Source organism: Gorilla gorilla, chromosome 18 (genome assembly GCF_029281585.2).
Source record: "Gorilla gorilla gorilla isolate KB3781 chromosome 18, NHGRI_mGorGor1-v2.1_pri, whole genome shotgun sequence".
Taxonomy (NCBI): domain Eukaryota; kingdom Metazoa; phylum Chordata; class Mammalia; order Primates; family Hominidae; genus Gorilla; species Gorilla gorilla.
The window spans coordinates 119694168-119717933 of record NC_073242.2 but is presented as its reverse complement, the minus strand read 5'-3'; the positions used below and the strand labels follow the sequence as shown (position 1 = coordinate 119717933).

General features: G+C 52.4%; 1 protein-coding gene across 7 annotated transcripts in view; it reads right to left on the bottom strand.

Moving 5' to 3' along the window:
• ACSF3 (acyl-CoA synthetase family member 3) overlaps positions 1–23766 on the bottom strand; it is a 69191-nt gene that overhangs the window by 31197 nt on the left and 14228 nt on the right. For all 7 annotated transcript variants that reach the window (XR_010131648.1, XM_031002782.3, XM_031002783.3 and 4 more), the window contains 3 exons: positions 19313–19467; positions 17050–17198; positions 9584–9696 (listed from right to left, as the gene is read on the bottom strand). Coding sequence is in view for 6 of the 7 variants with exons in the window: in XM_031002782.3 (XP_030858642.3) it covers positions 9584–9696; positions 17050–17198; positions 19313–19467 (417 nt within the window). In the remaining variant the exon portion in view is untranslated. The remainder of the gene's footprint in view (positions 1–9583; positions 9697–17049; positions 17199–19312; positions 19468–23766) is intronic.

The window sequence follows — 23766 nt, the reverse complement described above, 5'->3', positions numbered from 1 at the left end:
GAAAGCTTGGCTCAATGTAATCTACCATATTAACAGCCTAATAAAGAAAAGTCCATCAATACCGAAAAACTTTTTGAAAATATTCAACATACATTTAGTGATAAAAAGTCTAAGCACATTATAGATAGAACGGAATCTGCAAAAAGCCAGTAACTAACACACTTGCTGAAAGACTGAATCCTTTCCCTAAGATCAGAAATAAGAAGGTCCACTCGGACTGCTTCTGTTCAGTATCGTATTGAAAGTCCTAGTCAGGGCTTTGGTCATACAGGTTGGAAAGGAAGAAATAAAACTGTTTGTATTTGCAGAAAACATGATTGTATTTGTAGAAATTCCCAAGAAGTCTATTAAAATCTCCTAAAACTAGTAAGTTAATTTAGCAAGGTAACAACTAAAGTATTTGAGGCCAACACACAAAAATCAATTCTATTTCTACCTACTAGCAATGAACAGCTGAAAACTAACAACAGCAACAAAAACGTGACTGTGTGCAGAGGCTGATGCCTGTAATCTCAGAACCTTGGGAGGCCGAGGCGGGCAGATCACTTGAGGCCAGGAGTTTGAGACCAGCCTGGCCAACATGGTGAAACCCTGCCTCTATTAAAAATACAACAATCAGCCAGGTGTGGTGGCACACATCTGTAATCCCAGCTACTTGGGAGGCTGAGGCATGAGAATCACTTAGACCCAGGAAGTAGAGGTTGCAGTGAGCTGAGATCGTACCACTACACTCCAGCCTGGGCGACAGAACAAGATTCTGTCTCAAAAAAGCAAACAACTCTCCCCCCATACCCACCTGCCATACTTACAATAGTTGAAAAAGGAGAGGAAAAGGAGAAGAAATAGGAGGAATAAAGAAAAGAAGAAACATTTACGTATAAATTTAACACACGTACAGCATCTATATGCTGAATACAACACAGAAGAAACCAAAGTATATCTAAGTAAATGGAGAGACACACCATGTTCACGGATCTAAGTAAATGGAGAGACATACCGTGTTCACGGATCTACGTAAATGCAGAGACATACCGTGTTTGCGGATCTAAGTAAATGGAGAGACATACCGTGTTCGCGGATCTATGTAAATGGAGAGACAGACAGTGTTCACGGATCTAAGTAAACGGAGAGACAGACCGTGTTCACGGATCTAAGTAAATGGAGAGATATATCGTGTTCACGGATCTATGTAAATGGAGAGACAGACCATGTTCACGGATCTATGTAAATGGAGAGACACACCGTGTTCACGGATCTAAGTAAATGGAGAGACACACCGTGTTCATGGATCTAAGTAAATGGAGAGACATACCGTGTTCGCGGATCTAAGTAAATGGAGAGACACACCGTGTTCACGGATCTATGTAAATGGAGAGACAGACCGTGTTCACGGATCTATGTAAATGGAGAGATATACCGTGTTCACGGATCTAAGTAAATGGACAGATATACCGTGTTCACGGATCTATGTAAATGGAGAGACACACCGTGTTCACGGATCTAAGTAAATGTAGAGATATACCGTGTTCACGGATCTAAGTAAATGGAGAGACAGACCGTGTTCACGGATCTATGTAAATGGAGAGACATACCGTGTTCGCGGATCTAAGTAAATGGAGAGACACACCGTGTTCGCGGATCTATGTAAATGGAGAGACAGACCGTGTTCACGGATCTATGTAAATGGAGAGATATACCGTGTTCACGGATCTAAGTAAATGGACAGATATACCGTGTTCACGGATCTATGTAAATGGAGAGACACACCGTGTTCACGGATCTAAGTAAATGTAGAGATATACCGTGTTCACGGATCTAAGTAAATGGAGAGACAGACCGTGTTCACGGATCTATGTAAATGGAGAGACACACCGTGTTCACGGATCTAAGTAAATGTAGAGATATACCGTGTTCACGGATCTAAGTAAATGGAGAGACAGACCATGTTCACGGATCTAAGTAAATGGAGACATATACCGTGTTCACGGATCTAAGTAAATGGAGAGACAGACCGTGTTCACGGATCTATGTAAATGGAGAGACACACCGTGTTCACGGATCTAAGTAAATGTAGAGATATACCATGTTCACGGATCTAAGTAAATGGAGACATATACCGTGTTCACGGATCTAAGTAAATGGAGAGACAGACCGTGTTCACGGATCTATGTAAATGGAGAGATATACCGTGTTTGCGGATCTAAGTAAATGGAGAGACAGACCGTATTCATGGATCTATGTAAATGGAGAGACACACCGTGTTCACGGATCTATGTAAACGGAGAGATATACCGTGTTCACGGATCTATGTAAATGGAGAGATATACCGTGTTCACGGATCTATGTAAACGGAGAGACACAACAGGTTCACGGATCTAAGTAAACGGAGAGACAGACCGTGTTCACGGATCTATGTAAATGGAGAGACATACCGTGTTCACGGATCTAAGTAAATGGAGAGATATATCGTGTTCACGGATCTATGTAAATGGAGAGACAGACCGTGTTCACGGATCTATGTAAATGGAGAGACACACCGTGTTCACGGATCTAAGTAAATGGAGAGACACACCGTGTTCGCGGATCTAAGTAAATGGAGAGACATACCGTGTTCGCGGATCTAAGTAAATGGAGAGACATACCGTGTTCACGGATCTAAGTAAATGGAGAGACAAACCGTGTTCACGGATCTATGTAAATGGAGAGACAGACCGTGTTCACGGATCTATGTAAATGGAGAGACACACCGTGTTCACGGATCTATGTAAATGGAGAGACACACCGTGTTCACGGATCTATGTAAATGGAGAGACACACCGTGTTCACGGATCTATGTAAATGGAGAGTGTGTTCACGGATCTATGTAAATGGAGAGACACACCGTGTTCACGGATCTATGTAAATGGAGAGACACACCGTGTTCACGGATCTAAGTAAATGGAGAGACATACCGTGTTCGCGGATCTAAGTAAATGGAGAGACATACCGTGTTCACGGATCTATGTAAATGGAGAGACAGACCGTGTTCACGGATCTATGTAAATGGAGAGACACACCGTGTTCACGGATCTAAGGAAATGGAGAGACACACTGTGTTCACGGATCTATGTAAATGGAGAGACACACCGTGTTCACGGATCTAAGTAAACGGAGAGACACACCGTGTTCACGGATCTAAGTAAACGGAGAGACACACCGTGTTCACGGATCTATGTAAATGGAGAGACACACCGTGTTCACGGATCTAAGTAAACGGAGAGACACACCGTGTTCACGGATCTATGTAAAGGGAGAGACACACCGTGTTCACGGATCTAAGTAAACGGAGAGACACACCGTGTTCACGGATCTATGTAAATGGAGAGACACACCGTGTTCACGGATCTAAGTAAACGGAGAGACACACCGTGTTCACGGATCTATGTAAATGGAGAGACACACCGTGTTCACGGATCTAAGTAAACGGAGAGACACACCGTGTTCACGGATCTATGTAAAGGGAGAGACACACCGTGTTCACGGATCTAAGTAAACGGAGAGACACACCGTGTTCACGGATCTATGTAAATGGAGAGACACACCGTGTTCACGGATCTAAGTAAACGGAGAGACACACCGTGTTCACGGATCTATGTAAATGGAGAGATATACCGTATTCACGGATCTAAGTAAATGGAGAGACATACCGTGTTCACGGATCTAAGTAAATGGAGAGACATACCATGTTTGCGGATCTAAGTAAATGGAGAGACATACCATGTTTGCGGATCTAAGTAAATGGAGAGACATACCGTGTTCGCGGATCTATGTAAATGGAGAGACAGACCGTGTTCACGGATCTATGTAAATGGAGAGACAGACCGTGTTCACGGATCTATGTAAATGGAGAGACAGACCGTGTTCACGGATCTAAGTAAATGGAGAGACAGACCGTGTTCACGGATCTATGTAAATGGAGAGACATACCGTGTTCACGGATCTAAGTAAATGGAGGGACAGACCGTGTTCACGGATCTAAGTAAATGGAGAGACAGACCATGTTCACGGATCTATGTAAATGGAGAGACACACCGTGTTCACGGATCTATGTAAACGGAGAGATATACCGTGTTCACGGATCTATGTAAATGGAGAGACACACCAGGTTCACGGATTTATGTAAATGGAGAGACATACCGTGTTCATGGATCTATGTAAATGGAGAGATATACCGTGTTCACGGATCTATGTAAATAGAGAGACACACCAGGTTCACGGATCTAAGTAAATGGAGAGACACACCGTGTTCATGGATCTAAGTAAACGGAGAGACACACCGTGTTCACGGATCTATGTAAATGGAGAGACATACCGTGTTCACGGATCTATGTAAATGGAGAGATATACCGTGTTCACGGATCTATGTAAATGGAGAGACACAACAGGTTCACGGATCTAAGTAAATGGAGAGACACACCGTGTTCACGGATCTAAGTAAATGGAGAGACATACCGTGTTTGCGGATCTAAGTAAATGGAGAGACATAACCGTGTTCACGGATCTAAGTAAATGGAGAGACATACTGTGTTCACGGATCTATGTAAATGGAGAGACAGACCGTGTTCACGGATCTATGTAAATGGAGAGACAGACCAGGTTCACGGATCTAAGTAAATGGAGAGACACACCGTGTTCACGGATCTAGGTAAATGGAGAGATATACCGTGTTTGCGGATCTAAGTAAACGGAGAGACACACCGTGTTCACGGATCTATGTAAATGGAGAGACACACCGTGTTCACGGATCTAAGTAAATGGAGAGACATACCATGTTCATGGATTGGAAGACTCAGCATAGTAATTGTTAATTCTCCCCCAAGTGATCTCCCTGATCAGAATGGCTAAATTCCAATCAACATCTCTCTCTCTTTTTTTTTTTTTGAGGCAGTCTCACTCTGTTCCCCAGGCTGGAGTACAGTGGTGCAGTCTTGGCTCACTTCAACCTCCATCTCCCAGGCTGAAACAATTCTTGTGCCTCAGCCTCCCGAGTAGCTGGGATTACAGGTGTGTGCCACCACACCTGGCTAACTCTGTATTTTCAGTAGAGACAGGGTTTTACCATGTTGGCAAGGCCGGTCTTGAGCTCCTGGTCTCAAGTTGATTAGCCTGCCTTGGTCTCCCAAAATGCTGGGAATACAGGCATGAGCCACTACACCTGGCTTTCCAATCAAGACCTCAAAAGAACTTTTTGTAGATATAGACAAGCTAAGTCTTTTTTTTTTTTGTTTGTTTTTTTTTTTTTGAGACAGAGTTTTGCTCTTGTTGCCCAGGCTGGAGTGCAGTGGCGTGATCTCGGCTCACTGCAAACTCCGCCTTCTGGTTTCAAGTGATTCTCTTGCCTCAGCCTCCCGAGTAGCTGGGATTACAGGCACCCACTACCATGCCTGGCTAATTTTTGTATTTTTAGTAGAGACAGGTTTCATCATATTGGTCAGGCTGGTCTTGAAGTCCTGACCTCAGGTGATCTGCCCACCTTGGCCTCCCAAAGTGTTGGGATTACAGGTGTGAGCCACCAGGCCCGGCTAGACAAGCTAATTCTAAAATTAATATGTGCACCAAAACAACTATGAGAAAGAATAAAGCTGGTGAAATCACACTACAATTGTTAAGACCTACTATAAAACCACAACAGTCAAGACAATGTGGTGTCGGTAGAGGAATGGAAACATAGATCAAGGGAACAGAACAGATGACCTATATGTAGACCCTCTCAAATATGTCCAATTAATTTTTGGCAAAGTGGCAATGGCAATGCAATGCAGAAAGGGTAGTCTTTTCAACAAATATCACACACACACATGCAGTGCGTGCACAGGTATCACATACACATGCAGTGTTGCACACGGGTAACACACACGTACATGCAGTGCGCACATGGGTATCACACACACGTGCAGTGCGCGCATGTGTGACACACGCAGTGCGTGCACGGTTATCACACACACGGTATGTGCACAGGTATCACACACATACACACAGTGCATGCATGGGTATCACACACACAGTGTGCGCATGGGTATCTCACACACATACATACAGTGAGCACATGGGTAACACATACATACATGCAGCATGCGCACAGGTAACACACATACACTCAGTGTGTGCACGGGTATCACACATGCGCAGAGTACGCACGGGTATCACACACATATGCACAGTGCACACACGGGTAACACACACATGAGCAGTGCACGCACAGGTATCACACACACATGCAGTGTGCACAGGGGTATCACACACATACATGCAGTGTGCAAACGGGTATCACAGACACATATACACAGTGTGCACACGCGCCCCCACGTCCTATGACATCGTCAGGGAGTCCGGCCTGGAGCTCAGCCATATTGACTTTTGGGGTTTCCATCAGGTCTTTTTTTCTGTGTGTATTTGTGTAACAGCTGTGCACACACAATGTGTATGTGTGTGTGATACTTGTGTGCACACTGCATGTGTGTGATACCCATGCGCATACTAGGCATGTGTGTGATACCCGTGCACGCACTGCGTGATAACCATGTATGCACTGCATGTGTGATACCAGTGTGCACACTGCGTGCGTGATACCTGTGTGCACTGCATGTGTATGATACCCATGCGTACTACATGTGCTGTCTGTGTGCACACTGCGTGTATGTGTGATACCCGTGAGTGCAATGCATGTGTACGTGATACCTGTGCACGCACTGCATGTGCGTGTGATACCCGTGATACGTCACAGGATGTGAGGGAATGGTAGGAGCCAGCCCCTCAGCGAAGTGATGGAGGAGGCTGAGCCCTGGGCCTGGCAGGCCAGCTGCCACCTGGGGAGGGTCCAGATACTCTGGCCCCGGGGATGATCCTGGGAAGGTGTCCTGCCATCCCCACAGGGCACATTCCTTCCTGCGGGTACTTTGTTTCCTGACAAATATGACACCAAGCCTCTTAATTCCGCTCTGAAGGCCTGGTTGATCATCTGCCCAAGAACAGTCACGAGTCACTCCAGAGGCCTAGGGATGGCCATTCTCATGACTGGTCCTGAGGGAGCCCTTCTGGGGAGGGACGCCGGCCGGGACCCATGCCTCGGCCCAGAGAAGAGTGGATCGGACAGCCCAGCCGTCGGCCACAGCCTCACTTGAGCCATGTGGATCCGGGACCATGGTAGTGAGGGGCACCCCTGGGCTCTGGGATGCTGTGGAGAGAAGGGCTACTGCGTGAGACTCAGATGAAAGTACCAAGTGCGTCTGCGACTGTGAGCGTGGGGTGGGGAGTCGCTTCACATGAGAGAGCAGCAGGTCCCTGATGCTGGGGCTTTTCAGAGTTCACAGCGCCCATGCCATCACCTGGTCGTCCTGGGGCGCCCACCCACCCCTCTGGAAGCCCTGAATCTCAGGTGTCGGAGGGCACAAACCCTGAGGCCCTCAGGCTGTGCTCCTCCCCACGAAGGGTCTCGGCCCCCCGGTAGAGCCAGGCCCCGCAGGGCAGCTGTACTCCGCCTGCTGCACCGACTCCTTGGCTGAACTGGAAATGTTCCCGGGCCTGCTGTCAGCAGGTGCAAACCCCCCGTACATGGAGATTTAAGCCACCCCGGAGCATCTGTGCGGCTTCACCTTGCAGGGTCTCCTGCATGCCTGTCGCACAGGCCCCTGTGCGGTGTCTCTGACTGTCAGGGTGCCTAGGTAGCTGAGGCTGCTCCTTCTATTTCAAGCCTGTTTCGGGAAGAAAGCAGCACACACAAATAATTAAAGAAATTCAGGCAGGAGCAATCAGGTGGCGCGGCAGCCAACGCAGGTGTGAAGCAGTTAAGTTTTGTTTTAATTTAAGACAGAAATGCTCCCCACCCCTGCTCCGCCCCTTTCTCTGGCGACATTTCTGCCATTTCCGGCAGAGCAGGTGCTCAGAGGCAGGAGCGTCAGCTGACTGACACCTGGAGAGGGCTGCCCAGCCACGGGGCGTCTCACTCCTCCACACGCCACTCATGTTCTGCTCTCTGCTGGGGACATTCCTGACTAGATGGTGTCCCCAACCCAGGCACAGGCTGAGCCCCGTCCCTGCAGACAGGGTTGGAACTGGCTGAGCTGGGAGGTCCTCGAGTTGGGGGCAGGGGCACCGCAGGGCACAGACTTGAGAGCCAGGAAGGGCCGGTGTATTCAGGAACCCGAGATGTGGGGTGTGGCCAGCAGCCTAGTACCAGCAGGGCAGAGGCAGGAATCCCAGGAGAGGCATGTCAGGACAACAGCATGGGCTGGGGCCCTACAGAGGGCAGGGGAGGTGGGTATAGCAAGGGGCAGCCACCCAGGTGGGTTTCAGGAAGTTGCCCCATGGCTCTGTGGGGGCCACAGTGGGGGCCACGGGGATAACAGCCCACTGCGGGTGGCCCAGGCCAGGTGGGACACACTGTGCGGCCCTCCACACAAGGTGCAGCCACTGCAGGTGGCCCCAGGTGAGAGGTTTCCGTGGGGAAACAGAATGCCCACTTCAGGGCGAGGGGGGATAAGAGCCCACTGCGGGTGGCCCTCCACACAAGGTGCAGCCACTGCACCTTTCAGTGTCATTTAATGACACTGAAAGCCACCCATGTCCTACTTGTTTGCTGGAGCTCAAACGTCCAACCGCGACCATCGCTCCAACCCTCACATGGTCATGTGTGGAAACCAAGGTACAAGGAGGGCGTGTGGCTGTTCACTCACGAGAGCAAGGCCCACGGCCCCTCAGCCTCTGCATAGGGAGCTCAGTCGTGCCTATGAGGGCCAAGATGGTGTCACAGAGAAGGAAATGCACAGAGATGAGACTCAGGATCCCTCGATCTTTGAAAACCTCAGGGCAACACAGTCAATCATGCGTGGTATCAGGTGTGGATACTGGCTTTAGAGAAAATAATCTCCTTTTAAATCAAGATTCCATTTCCCCATAATCCCTAAACCTTTCTCTGTGATGAGTTCACTTGTGATGAGCAGATTCTCATGTTAAAATCCTCACAGAAATGAGACAATGTCCTTTGTTCTTGTTCACCCTTGTCAGTTTTAGAATAACGCACAAGACAAGGAGGCAGCCACAGAGCACTGCACAGGCGCCCACCTCCACGTGCAGGGCCCCGTGAATCTCCCCACACCTACTCTGGGGGCCTGTGGTCAGTGTCCCCTCAGGACGGGTGCCAGGGTCAGGCCAGTTCATATTTCTAACCAGATTCCCATCAACAACAACGGCCTCTGCTCTTTATCTCTTCCCCTTAGCCAAGGCCATCATGGCCCACGTCAGCCTGTCCCCGTGGACAGGGCCCCTGGGAGGAGCTGTGTGCCCGGGTGTGAGTCCCTTTGGCGTTCTGCCCTGGGCTCCCTCTGCCCACTGCTCTGTGAACGCACAGACGGACACACAGCAGGCAGGGCCCAGAACACCAGCCGGTGCCCTTGGCAACACCAGCTGGCACCTGCAGTGTCCAGGGGGCCGGTCCCCTGCGTGGAGGGGAGTCTGCCTCCAGGGGAAAGATGCACCAGTGTAACCACCCTGGGGGCGCCTAGCCTGGACACACGGCCACCCACCTGCCAAGAGCAGAGTGGCTTACCTTGGTCCCCCTCTCGTCTCCCTCTGCGTGGATGGTGTAGGAGCAGCCTTCCCTCTGTGGGTTTTCTGAGACAATGCGCACCTGTACTCCAGGCAGTGGGGTCCCCACGGAACCTACAGGAGAGGAGAAACACTGAAGGGGAGGCTGGAGTGAAAGGAACCTGGAGGAGAGAAGCGCACACTGAGCTCGGATTCCGCTGAGCTCCCGTGTGCCACGTGCGGGAGTCTGTGTGGAGGGAGCGACGTGCCCTGTGACCCAGAGAGAAGATGGTGTAGGCACCAGCAGGTGAAAAGCCACACGATACGTGGCTGGCAAGCACGGTGTGCTCAGGCCCAGCCGATGCCACAGTGATGGCCACATGGCACAGCAGGCACTCACGTGGCACGCTGGGCCTGGCCTGCCCTGGGCCCCTCATACATCACTTTCCCAGTTACTTCCCAAAGCCTCACAGCTGCCCACGGATTCTGGTGTCATTCCCACTTTTACACACTTGCTGGCAGGGAGGGCTGGCGCCTTGCCCTGATGGCCCCGGGGCTGTCCACGATGAGGGGACCTGTGTGTGCCCGGCACACGGCGGGCTAAGGCAGGATCTGCCCTATGTCCCCAGGAGGGGCTGTCCTGAACTCTGCATGGCAGGTGGACCACACTTTGTAGTGGCTCATTTATTAGACTCCCATGATTTGCTCAGTGTATCCATCCCACCTGCACAGTCTCAACGTGGCTAAAATCATATCTAACACTGGCCGGGGTGGGGGCAGAGCCCAGGTGGCAAGACGTGTCCCGCCGGCACACGCAGGGCTGCCGCAGCCTCGCTCTGCCCGTGGTTTAGGCTGCTGGTGGGACAGCAGAGGCTGCTCATGGAGTGCGGCCCTGGCAATGTGGCGTCAGCAAGGGCATGACCTGGGGGCAGAGCAGAGGTGGGACTTCCTGTCTACCCCCGGGGCGTGAGGCCTTTGCCCTGGCCTGCGTCAGGGCAGTGCCTGAACGCCTATCATGTCTGAGTCCACGCTGAGATTTCCAGCACCTCAAGGGTCAGCATCGAGGGTCAGTGCAGCGAACTCTGCAATCCATGGGGCGTCCCGGCCTCCAGACGCTTGGTGAGGGGCTGTCAGTGCCCAGCTCGGTCTTGCTGATCCTGCTGGGCCTGTCCACACCTGGGGTCCTGCAGGCGAAGCCGGGCTAGCATGGTGTGCGGAGTGTCACCTCGGGAGTTCTCTGTGGTTCCAAGTATGCAGACGCCCCGAACCTCCACTCTGGTCAGAAACCCGTGTCACCACTATCGGGGGTGTGGCGGGGCCGGCTTCAGCCCCCTTTCTTCCATCCTTTCTCCTCCTTTATGTTTTGCTTCTGAAGATTTTTAAATGGGGGTGAAACCCGCGTAACACATGACTTGCCATTTCAGTGCGCGGCACGGCGGTGTTCCGCACACACACTGCACAGCCCCCCGCTCCCCCCAGTCAGAACTCCCGCACGGCCCACGACCGCCACACCCTCCCTCCCCAGACCTGGCACCAGGTCTGCTGTCCGCGTCCGTGGTTTTTCTGTTCTGGGCGTTTCATAAGAAGAGGACCATCACAGGCAGCCTCTCGCCTCTTCCTGGTGATGCCTCTACTGGGGCGGGGACACAGCGCAAGGACACGGCACGGCTGGGGTAGGGGCGGGGGCCGCAGGTGGGGAGGCCGTGTGGCCGTCCCACCCCATCTGCAGAGGCTGAAGAGGCTCTGGGATGGTGTCTGGATTCTGCAGAAGCCAAGCAGTGGTATTGTCCATGACAGCTCAAGGAGTGGCCCCCACACTCCAGGTGCCGCCCGTGAGAGCTCGAGGGAGGGGCCCCCACACTCCAGGTGCCACCCATGAAAGCTTGAGGGAGGGGCCCCCACACTCCAGGTGCCACCCATGAAAGCTTGAGGGAGGGGCCCCCACACTCCAGGTGCCACCCATGAAAGCTTGAGGGAGGGGCCCCCACACTCCAGGTGCCACCCATGAAAGCTTGAGGGAGGGGCCCCCACACTCCAGATGCCACCCGTGAGAGCTCGAGGGAGGGGTCCCCACATTCCAGGTGCCGCTTGCTGTGCCCCGGACATGTGACAGTGTGGACATGAGAGCTCAAGGGAGTGGACAGAGGCTGGCCCCGCAAAGGCCAATGTAGATGGGAGCGCAGCTGCAGGCAGGTGGGGGGCACTGCCTTCCTGCCACAGCCCACCTCTAAAATCGCTGTCAGCCAGCCCCTCCCTGATAACTCTGACTGGGGACTGGGACCCAGGGAACGGAAACCGCCAATGAGGCCCTGGAGCTCCCTGTCAATGCCACAGAGCGGCCCAGGAGCCGTGAGTGCCTCTGAGCTCAACCTCCAATTAGAGTGTGACTAGGCCCAGCAGTGGTCGGCCATGAATTATTCATCTCCCTCCACAGGAACCGCACGGAGCAGGCCCGTAACCATAACACACGACAGAGCTCACCCTCCACCCGGCTTCTCTCTCTCTCTCCCGAGCACGGACAGTGCACTGCGCAGCGAGGCTAAGCATGAGCTCAGAGCCTGTGGCTGGAGCCGACCCAAGGGTCAAGGCCACGGCCACCAGGGTGGGGGTTAGAGCCTGAGAGTGAGGAAGGCTCTCCTCCACCGTGCCCTCTAGAAACATGGCTCAGGAGGCTGCATTTTGGAGTTTTTGTGGGGCATGTTGGATTTAATGCTGAGGCGACTTTACTTACTTTTTTTCCAAACCAAAGAACTCACACTGCTGGTGATTTAAAGGCAAGGATAAAATCACAGATATTTGATTCTGCCTTAGAGAAGAGGGAGCGTCCCCGGCGCCCCAGGGAACCTGCCGTACGCTCTGCCTTAGAGAAGAGGGAACATCCCTGGCGCCCGAGGGAACCTGCCGTCAGGCTCTGCCTTAGAGAAGAGGGAACGTCCCTGGTGCCTGAGGGAACCTGCCGTGGGCTCTGCCTTAGAGAAGAGGGAGTGTCCCCGGCACCTGAGGGAACCTGCTCTGCCTTAGAGAAGAGGGAACGTCCCCGGCGCCCGAGGGAACCTGCCATGGGTTCTGCCTTAGAGAAGAGGGAGCTTCCCCGGCGCCCGAGGGAACCTGCCGTGGGCTCTGCCTTAGAGAAGAGGGAGCATCCCTGGCACCCGAGGGAACCTGCCGTCGGTAGCTGAAGACTCGGGGATTGGTGCACTCAGGTTTCTTGCCCAATAACCCTGAAGCTTCAGGGTCTCTGGATCTCCCTACTCAGCCGGGGACTCCTCTCCCTGTGCCATCTGTCTGGGGCTCCTTCCTGTTCGCCTAGGAATTCTGATTCCAGTGTGGGGAAGGTGAGCCTCCCCCGGGCCTCTGGGCTACTATCTGCTCCTTGGCACCCTCGGTGTGGACGGCAGTCCCTGGGCTGCTCCTGACGCTCTCAGTGTAGACAGCGGTCCCTGGGCTGCTCCTGACTCCCTCAGTGTAGACAGCGGTCCCTGGGCTGCTCCTGACTCCCTCAGGGTAGGCAGTGGTCCCTGGGCTGCTCATGACTCCCTCAGTGTAGACAGTGGTCCCTGGGCTGCTCCTGACTCCCTCAGGGTAGACAGTGGTCCCCGGGCTGCTCATGACTCCCTCAGTGTAGACAGTGGTCCCTGGGCTGCTCATGACTCCCTCAGTGTAGACAGACAGTGGTCCCTGGGCTGCTCCTGACACCCTCGGTGTAGACAGCGGTCCCTGGGCTGCTCATGACTCCCTCGGTGTAGACAGTGGTCCCTGGGCTGCTCATGACGCCCTCGGTGTAGACAGCGGTCCCTGGGCTGCTCATGACCCCCTCGGTGTAGACAGCGGTCCCTGGGCCGCTCCTGACGCCCTCGGTGTAGACAGCGGTCCCTGGGCTGCTCATGACTCCCTCGGTGTAGACAGCGGTCCCTGGGCTGCTCCTGACGCCCTCGGTGTAGACAGTGGTCCCTGGGCTGCTCATGACTCCCTCGGTGTAGACAGCGGTCCCTGGGCTGCTCCTGATGCCCTCGTTGTAGACAGTGGTCCCTGGGCTGCTCATGACTCCCTCGGTGTAGACAGTGGTCCCTGGGCTGCTCCTGGCACCCTCGGTGTGGACAGCGGTCCCTGGGCTGCTCCTGGTTTCAGCTTCTCAGCCTTGTATCTGTTCCAGTAAAAAAGGCTAGGGGGGCACTGTCCATCTTCTCTAGTCAGGGCCATCAAAGAGGCCACCATGCTCCTGGGAAGTGCGTCACTCACCAGCCGCGTGACCGTGGGCAGGCTCATGGGTTCTTGTGTGTGAGTGGAAAAAATGACCCCATCGCAGGGGCTGTTTCGAGAAGATCAAAAGAGAGGACGCCCACAAAGCAATGCTGTGGATGAACAGTCATCGTGAACTACAAACTGTGCAGACAGATTCTGAATACACAGAACTTGTCCTGCTCACATGTCCGGAACAAAGAGAGGACAAAGCCCGGAGCCCATTACCCTTTCAGTCCTCACTTGCCTGCAGCCTGCAGCCCTCAGCGAGCCGGGCTTTGCTCATTCCGTCCATATTACGTGGTGACTGTGGCCAGTGGCACTGGACAAAACCAGCACATCCTACTAAGAAGGACAACGATAAGGACAGAGACTCAACGGACCAGTCACATTTGATTTCAAGGTCCCCATCTTATTTCCACCAGAGAGCTTTAGCCACCGAAGAAACAGCTGGTGCCGCAGCCATCGTGGAGATGCGCGAGTCAGCCCAGAGCAGGGGCCACTAGCACTGACGGAGGTGGAGGTTTCCTGGGGTCTGAGACTAACGTGCGAGCTGGCCCAGGGCAGGGGCCACCAGCACTGACGGCGGTTTCCTGGGGTCTGAGACTAATGCGCGAGCCGGCCCAGGGCAGGGGTCATGAGCACCGACGGCAGTTTCCTGGGGTCTGAGACTAACGTGCAAGCCGGCCCAGGGCAGAGGCCACGAGCACTGACGGCGGTTTCCTGGGGTCTGAGACTAACGTGCGAGCCGGCCCAGGGCAGGAGCCACAAGCACTGACGGAGGTTTCCTGGGGTCTGAGACTAACGTGCGAGCCGGCCCAGGGCAGGGGCCACCAGCACTGATGGCGGTTTCCTGGGGTCTGAGACTAGGATGTATTTCTCATCACTCACACTGACTTCTTTTCACAACATGCCCCCACCTGCCCACTGCCCTGGGCCCTGTTGCAGCAGGCACTGCACTCTGTGCGGCCACCCCACTGGCAGCTCTGCACGGCAGCTGAGGATCTCACTGCCACGGCCCTGTCATTCTGCTCAGGATGCCCCAGCCAAACAGAGACTTTACACTCAGAATACACCTAACAGCCCCCATGGCTCCCCAGGCCCAGCAAAGGGGCCTGAGCCTACAGTCTCTCCTCCTCCCAGCCCAGCAGCCAGCCAGCCCTCACACTCACCTTGCAGGCCCCAGCACCCTATCACTGCCTGGCACCAGCTGGTCCCTGCCTGGGCCTGAACCCCCATGTCCACACTTACCGTAGAGTCCCAGGAACCAAGCAGGCACGGAATGAGCCAAAGGGCACACGGAAAGCAATGGGACAGAGCAGAGCCCAGGAGCCGACCCCTCAGGAGTCAATGGACTTTCAACAAAGATCCAAAGGGCTGTTCGATGGAGAAGGGAGTCTTTTCAACGAACAGTGCTAAAAAGTTAGACATTCATACACTAAAAAAGAACTGTGGTCCGTATCTTGCACTATGTACAAACATTAACTCAAAATGGATCATGGTCCCAAACCTAAGAGCTGAAACTATTCTCTGTGACTTTGGGCTATGTGAGGATTTATTAGATATGACATCAGACAATTCATGAAACAAATTGATAAACTGGGCCAAAATCTAAAACTCCTGATTTTAAAGACGCTGTTAGGTGAATGGGAAGACAAACCACAAGCTGGGAGATGATATCTAAAATCGCACAGCTGACACTTGGGTCCAGAATTTTAAAAGCTCTCAAAACTCAAGAAAACAAAGGCCCCGGTTGAAAACGGAATGACACGAACAGGAAGAGGTGCTCAAGGCCACCCATCATGAGAGAATCATGAACTCAACAAGACACCACCACCGCCTGCTGGAGCAGCAGGTGCTCGTGACCTCCCACCCATTGCAGGGGGAAGGGCATGGTGCAGCCGCTCTGGAGAACAGCATGAAAGCTTCAGACAACACAGCAATCTCTCTCCTAGGTATCTGCCCAGGTGAAATAAAAAACCACGTTCGCACAGAAACCTGCACACAAATGTTGATAACATCTTATGTGTCATTGCTTTAAACAGGGTCACAAGCGGTGGCGCATCCACACCACGGATGCCACTCAGCAGGGAAAGGCGCGAGCTCTGACGCGCACAGCACAGGCGACTACGGGCGGAAGCACCACGGATGCCACTCAGCAGGGAAAGGCGCGAGCTCTGACGCGCAAAGCACAGGCGACCACGGGCGGAAGCACCACGGATGCCACTCAGCAGGGAAAGGCGCAAACTCTGATGCACACAGCACAGGCAGTTGACTGCGGGCAGAAGCCGGGCGGAAGCAGACAGGCTCAGAGGCCACGTCCTGCAGGATTTAGCCACGTGACCTCCCAGAAAAAGCAAAACCACAAGAAGAGAAACAGGAACAAGGGGTCAGGCCTCGGGGGTGGAGGAGGTGCTGAGCACTAGGAAGGGAGTTTCTGAGGCGAGGAACCCTTCTCTATTTTGACTGTGATGATGTTTCTTAAAACACACAGAGCTACACGCCAGAGGGGTGAATTTCTACTGGGTCTGCAGGTAAGCAGCTGCACAGACAGATGTGCGGGATGGTCTCATTTTAAGTCTGCACTGAGATCTCTCTTCTACTCTAGACAGACTGGAAGGGCTGTGCAGAAAGAAGCAGGGTGGCCCCCCAGCTGTGGGCTCTGTTCCCAGAAGTCCCAGCGGAGGACCCAGGGCTTGAAGGGTTGGGTCAGATGAAAGTGAGAATGGGATGTTAGGGAAGGCTGGACAAGAGGGGCCCGGTATCAGGAGCCCACATCTAGAGAAGGAAGACAGGTGCTTGACTCATCCCACCCTGCCCACCACACCCACCTCTCCTGGCACTGCTGCTGGCGCTGTGTGGCACCCGGACTCCAGACAGACGGAGGCTCCCACCACTGCTGACGTGGTCTGGAGCCAGCAGCATGGCCCCCCGCCTTCCTCTGAGACGTGCACTGACGCCTGCATTCCAGACATTGCTGTTCTTCCCATTGTCTCCCCAGTCATCCAGCCAGGGGCCAGCACAGACACCTCCCCCATCCACCCGACTGACACTTGGGAGAAGGCTGATCTACCCAGAGGGGACAGGTCGCAGTGCATCCTGGGTGCTCTCCTGGCCGAGTGGCCTGTCCCACGGGGGAGCGTCCTCCATGCCGCCCTTCAGTCCGAATGTGGGTGGTTCGAGACTGGCCCACCTTGGGGGGCTCAGGGCACAGTGGAAGAGGAACACAGCTGTGGGAAGTGCTCGTACCTGGCAGGCGTGCGGCGGTGGTCAGGGGCCCGGACAGAGCCATGCCGATCTCGGTCATGCCATACCGCTCCAGCAGGGTGTGGCCCGTGATGTTCTTCCACTTCTCCAGCACTGGGAGGGGCAGGGCGGCTGAGCCTGAGACCATGAGCCTACGCGGCACAACCAAAGGCAGGTTTAGCCCTTCGGGACGTGGCTCTTGCGTGCAAAGGCGGCAGGTTTAGCCCCTCAGGACGCGGCCCTTGCTTGCAAAAGTGGCAGCTCCTTCACGAGTGCAGGAGCCCCAGGCCGTGGGCACAGCACCACTGTGCCACACCCGGTACCAACGCTGCAGTCTGCGCTACGGCGTGACTTTGTTTTTTGAAAACGATCTGTTGGGTGTATTTTAGAAGGAAGCAGGTCCAACAGCTAATGAGGGTAAACAATGTGCTTAGGGTCCGCGGTGTCCCCTGCAAAGTTCCCGCGCTGTTCACAACCACGCTTCAGAACAGCAGTGACCGTGCAGCTGCCGACCACGGAGCTGATCACGGGTGAACAGCCACGGCGCTGCAGGCTGCGGCCAGGCACATCCGGGGACTAGAGCCGGCTCAGCTTGCAGGCTCTGCAGCAGAACGCGGACGTGGATGAATGGCCGCGGCACCCAAGGGGTGGGGCCGGGCACATCCAAGGGGCTCAGAACCACCCGCAGAACTGCAGCCATCTTGGCTCACAGGGTCAGCTTAGGCTTGGCAGGAGAACACGGGCCCTGAGAACTCCGAGTCCCCGCGCTCTCACAAAGCATTTCCCACAGCCTCACGGGCAGTAGGGAAGGCGCTTTTGTTTGCGGTTTGAGCGGAGCGGTCCCTGCTGCTGCCCCTGCTTTACGAGGAGGCACCACTGACAGGACCCCCGCTGGGAGACCCAGATGGCCGAGGTCTCACTGCCTCTGTCACCCCAGAAATCACCTGATCCTCTCCTTCACTGACCTCGTTCTTGCCCTGGGTTCCTTAGATTTGGTAAAACATTGTGCTCGTCCTGCTCAGCTCGGGGCCTGCCCAGCCCCAGGGTATCCCAGCAGTAGCAGTAGCAAAACCATGGGCTCTGGTGGCCTCACAGAAAAGGGGCAAAGGAACGGCAAAGAGAGCGAAGCGGTTCACACATGTGCCTTGGACAACCCGGAATTCTCTCCAGGAACAAAGGTGCCGCGTCCCTGTGCACTTCCTGGGGACTGGGAGGAGCGCGCGGCAGCCACAGACACACACATCCCACTGGAAACTGGATGGCAGTGGAGCCTTCAGTTCCTGCAGTGCACCCGCCACGCCACCCCTCCCTCTCGCAAAAAGAAAAAATACCCCACCCACGACTCTGCTGGAGGTGCGGGCCTGTGATGCGTGTGAAGACTCACTGAGCCACACGTGTGCGTTTCCAGTTAGTGAACCACACTTCAACAGCCACGAGGGAAAAGAAACGTTCCCACGCCTGCAGGTTCATGGGAGAGTGCAGAGCAAACACGCCCCTGGGTGGCCCAAAAGATCAGCTTGTCCTGGGAGGGAGGGGTTTATCCAGGGAGCTGGGAGGGGAGGAGCGGGGCTGAGAGGAAAAACAGCAGAACATGCCCCAGGCAGGAGGCCTCACAGGGCTGCCCACAAAGGCAGAGAAACCGCATAGTAGAGGCAGGCACCGTGGGACATGTGGGCAGACGAAGCAGGAGCAAGCGGGTCAGCTCACTGTCCTCACCCTTCTCCTTCAGATGCCATGACAGAGAGAGAGACGGACAGGAGAGAGAGCAGACAGACAGACGGAGACAAAGAGAGATGGAGAGAGAGAGACAGATGGAGAGACAGGAGAGAGAGAAAGAGAAGACAGAGAGACAGACGGAGAGATAGATGAAGAGCGATGGAGAGAGACAGAGAGAAGACAGACAGATGGAGAGTCTGACAAGAGAGACAGAGAAGACAGATGGAGAGATGGAGAGATAGAGACAGATGGAGAGACAGAGACAAAGAGAGACAGAGAGAGATAGAGAGACAGAGTGTGACAGAGACAGCGATACAGAATCCAGGCAGCTATCGACGTGGAAGAGATTACAGATATACATACAGACGGGTAGAAAGAGAGAGAGACAGTTAGAGAGGTAGAGACGGAGACGGGTAGAGAGAGAGGGAACATTGAAAGGAAATGGAAAGCACTGCTTCCCAGAACTTAGTAGGAGTGACTTATTAGAAATAAGTCGTGTCTGTTGATCTTTAAGACTTTCTAAACGAGAAAGTGGGCTCTTTTCACTTACCTAATTTTTTCTTCACAAACTGCACGCAAGAAATCCTGGGCGTGCGGCTGGGTAAAATGCCTGTCGTAGTACTCCATCAGCTTGGTGTATATTGTAGGCACTGCCATAAAGACATTGATCCGCGGCGTTTCAGAACTTAAGAACTTTTCCCAAACCTACGAAGGAAAGGAAGCACTCGGTAGGGAGATGAGCAGGCAGAGACCCACGGCGACGGAGGAAAGGAAGCACTGCGTGGGAAGATGAGCTGGCACAGGGGCCCGTGGCGGAGGCTCCTGGCTCCAGGCACAGCGTTCTCATGGTTCACATTCAAGAGTCTGCAGCGCCTCCCGTCTAAAAGGGGTGCCTCAAACTCTGACCCCTTCCCACAGAAGCCATGTTGTGCGGGACAGCTGTGTCTGGCCAGTGAGGGGAAGAGCACTCGTGAACAGAGCTAGAAAAGGGCTTCGGGATCTGTGGCCTGGAGAGACGTGAGTGGTCAGGCTCTTCCAGCTACACAGAGAGGGCGGATGTACACCTCGGGGAAGCTGGCAGGAGGGCCCGCTGCCCGCAGACCTGAAGTCAGCATGCTTCCCAGTATGGACAGGCATGCAGTGACTAGTGAACGGGTGAAGTCTTTTATTTAAAAGAGTCATGTGAATTTTATATTTTATTCCATAATAAACATTTCTTGCTTACATATAAATATGTTTTAAGTTCCTCACTCGTTAGCGGGTTCTCGCGTCGCCCATAAAGCTTCAGGAAGAGCTGGTTAGCCGCATTCCTTTCGTGGCCCTCTCTACCCGCGGTGTTCCACGCGGAGCACTGAAGGGTGTGGCGGAGGGAGGAGGGCACTCTTCGTGCTGTGGGGTCAGCACCTAAGGGAGGCCCAGGACACACAGGATAGATCTCGCCCACACGGCGTTGAAACTGGGGTCGACGGATGCCGATGCCACGGTCCAGCCCCAGCCCATCTCATCTCCTCACTGGACTGCAGTGACGAGTGCCTCACCGCAGCTGCCTGGCAGAGAAAGGCAGGAATCTCCGGGGAAGAAATAACATAATTCTTTCAAACACAAAGACTGGAACCCTTCAAAGTCACAAAGCATGTAAGGACACAAAGATGTGATCCCCAACTGAAGGGAAGAAGTCTCAGGAAATCCAAACGTCTGAATCGCCAGACAAGGCCCTTCAAATCACTGCAATAAGCAGATTAAGGAATTTAAAAGAAAAGATGAACAACATGGGGAAGATGGAGAATTGCAAAGAGAAGTGGAACTGCAAAAAATCATAAAACTGAAAAACACAAGATCCAAAATGAATTCATTCAATAGACCTACTAAACAAGACGCAGCAGAAAAGAGGAAAAAAGTCAGACACAGTCAACGGGCGTGATCTAGGCTGACCCACAGACGGGAAAGCAAAGACACAGGCGACCGGAGTGTGGGAGACAGCAGCACCGCGAAGCAGCACCCAGAACACTGCCATCGAGGGAGGGAGGGGAACAGATAAGCGGGTGGAGAGAGGCCAGGCTTGCAGACGGGAACACTCCACGTTGTGAAGATGGCAGTTCTTCCCACACTGAGCTCCAGCTTCAAAGCAATCTTCCCAAAATTCCAGCAAGCTTTATTTTGCAGAAATTGATACACTTATCCTACGCTTTACACGAAAAGGCAAAGGACTCAGAAGATCCAAAATAAATTTCAAAAGGCAGATTAAAGGTGAGAACACACAGTTCCCAACTCCAAAACTGACGTAAACCAGAAGTAATGAACACAGTGTGATGCTGTGTAAGATTAGACAAGAGACCCACAAAACACAATTGAGAGTCCAGAAATAAACCAATGCATAGATATCTGGTCAAGTGATTCTTGGCAAAGAAGCCAAGTCCCCAGTAGGGAAAAGGACAAAAGGATAATCTTTCTCACAAATGGCACTGACACACTGAATATCTCCATGCAGAAGGTGACTCCTAGACCCTACCTCATACCATATGCAAAATTAACCCAAAGTGGGTCAGAAACCTCCACGTATGAGCTAAAACTAGAAAACTTCTAAGAAAAAACAAAAGGGAATATCTTCATGACATGACCTGTGGTTTGGCAAAGACTTCTCAGATGAGATACCAAAAGCACAATCTATAAAGTTTAAAAATTGATAAAATGAATTTATTTTTAAAATTTTTTTTATAAAATGAATTTCATCAAAATTAATGTGTGCTCCAAAAGACACATTAAGAAAATAAAAAGACAAGCTGCAGTTGGAGGAAATATTTGTAAACCGTACATCTGAAGAGAGACTCGTATCCAGAATACACAGAGAACTCTTACAACTCAGTAAGAAGACAAACAGCCCAATTTAAAAATGGCCAAAGATTTCATTAGACAGTTCACCAAAGATTACATATGGATGCAAACAAGAACGTAAAAAACAGCACTGGGTGCAGTGCTCACGCCCGTAATCCCAGCACTTTGAGAGGCTGAGGCGGGAGGATCCCTTGAGCTCAGGAGTGTGAGGCCAGCCTGGGCAACACAGGGAGGCTCTGTTTCTGCAAAAATAATTTAAAAGGAAAAAAGTAAAAATAAACATAAAAAATGCTCAACATTTGGCCGGGTGCGGCGACTCACGCCTATAATCACAGCATTTTGGGAGGCTGAGGCAGGCAGATTACTTGAGGTCAGGAGTACAAGACCAGCCTGGCCAACACGGTGAAACCTGGTCTCTATAAAAATACAAAAAATTAGCTGGACCTGGAGCTGTGCGCCTGTAATCCCAGCAGCTGCTGAGATGGCTGAGGCAGGAGAAGCGCTTGAACCCAGGAGGCGGAGATTGCAGTGAGCCGAGACTGAGCCACTGCACTCCAGCCTGAGCAACAGAGTGAGATTCCATCTCAAAAAAAAAAAAAAAAAAAAAAAAAAGGCTTAACATCAGTAGTCATTAGGGAAATGCAAACTGAAGCCAGTGACAAGTGTCGGCAGGACGTAAAGAAATGAAAACTCTCATACGCTGCTGATGAGAACGTACAGCAACACAGCCATTTTGGAAAACAGTTTGCCAGTTTCTTTTCTTTCTTTCTTTTTTTTTTTTTTTGAGACGGTCTTGCTCTGTTGCCCAGGCTGGAGTGCAGTGGTGTGATCTTGGCTCACTGCAATCGCTGCCCCCTGGGTTCAAGCGATTCTCCTACCTCAGCCTCCCGAGTAGCTGGGATTACAGGTGTGAGCCACCGTGCCCGGCCAGTTTGCCAGTTTCTTAAAACATTAACAGAAAGTCACCATACAACCCATCAATTCTATCCCTCTGTGTCTATGTAAGATCAATGAATGTCTACAGAGATTTATATGTAAATGTTCGTAGCAGCATTATTCATAATAGCTCCAAACTGAAACAGTCCAAATGCCCATCAGATGGTGAATGGATGAGGAAAATGTGGTATATCCATATGATGAAGTACTATTCAGGAACAAGTTATTAATACACACAGTAGAACATGGATGAAACTCAGAACCATCCTGCAAGTGAAAGAAGCTGGAATAAAAGACTGAGTGTAACATGCCCCATTTGCACACGCTGCCATCTCAAACAAGGAAAGTCTAGAGGCAGAAAGCAGATTCGTGGTTGCCAGGGGCTGGGAATGGGGGGAAATGGACACTGGTTTGAGGTAATGGCTACTTAATTCATAATTTACAATAATGAATTTTGCGGTGTGTGAACTGTATCTCGATAGAGCTGTTTTTGAAAAGGGAAGGTGCAATAAAAACATTTTCAGTGAAACAAAATTGAGGGATTTGTTGTCAGCAAAGCTGCACTACAAGAACTATCGAAAAGAAGTTCTCCAGGCTGAAGGGAAACGAGTTGGGGGAAGCACAGTGCTTCCTGGCGAACCTCTGTAGGGACAAATGAAGGCACCAGAAGAGGAGACATGTGGGGAATTTAACAAATTTAAGGACTCCTGATATGGTTTGATGGTGTCCCCACCCAAATCTCAACTTGAACTGTATCTCCCAGAATTCCCACGTGTTGTGGGAGGTGCCCAGGGAGAGGTAATTGAATTATGGGGGCCGGTCTTTCCTGTGCTATTCTCATGATAGTGAATAAGTCTCATGAGATCTGATGGGTTTATCAAGGGTTTCCACTTTTGCTTCTTCCTCATTTTCTCTTGCCGCCGCCATGTAAGAAGTGCCTTTTGCCCCCCACCATGATTCTGAGGCCTCCCCAGCCATGTGGAACTGTGAGTCCAATTAAACCTCTTTTTCTTCCCTGTCTTGGGTATGTCTTTATCAGTAGTGTGCACACGGACTAACACAGTAAATTGGTACCAGCAGAATGGGGCTGGGGGCGTATGAAACATGCAGCCACATTTGGGGCTGGGGTGTGTGAAACATGAAGCCACGTTTGAGAACTCTTCCGCAGTTTCCACTCAAATGAAACATACGTCTAGCCTGTGAGCCGGCACTGGGAGGTGCAGATCCAAGGGAAAT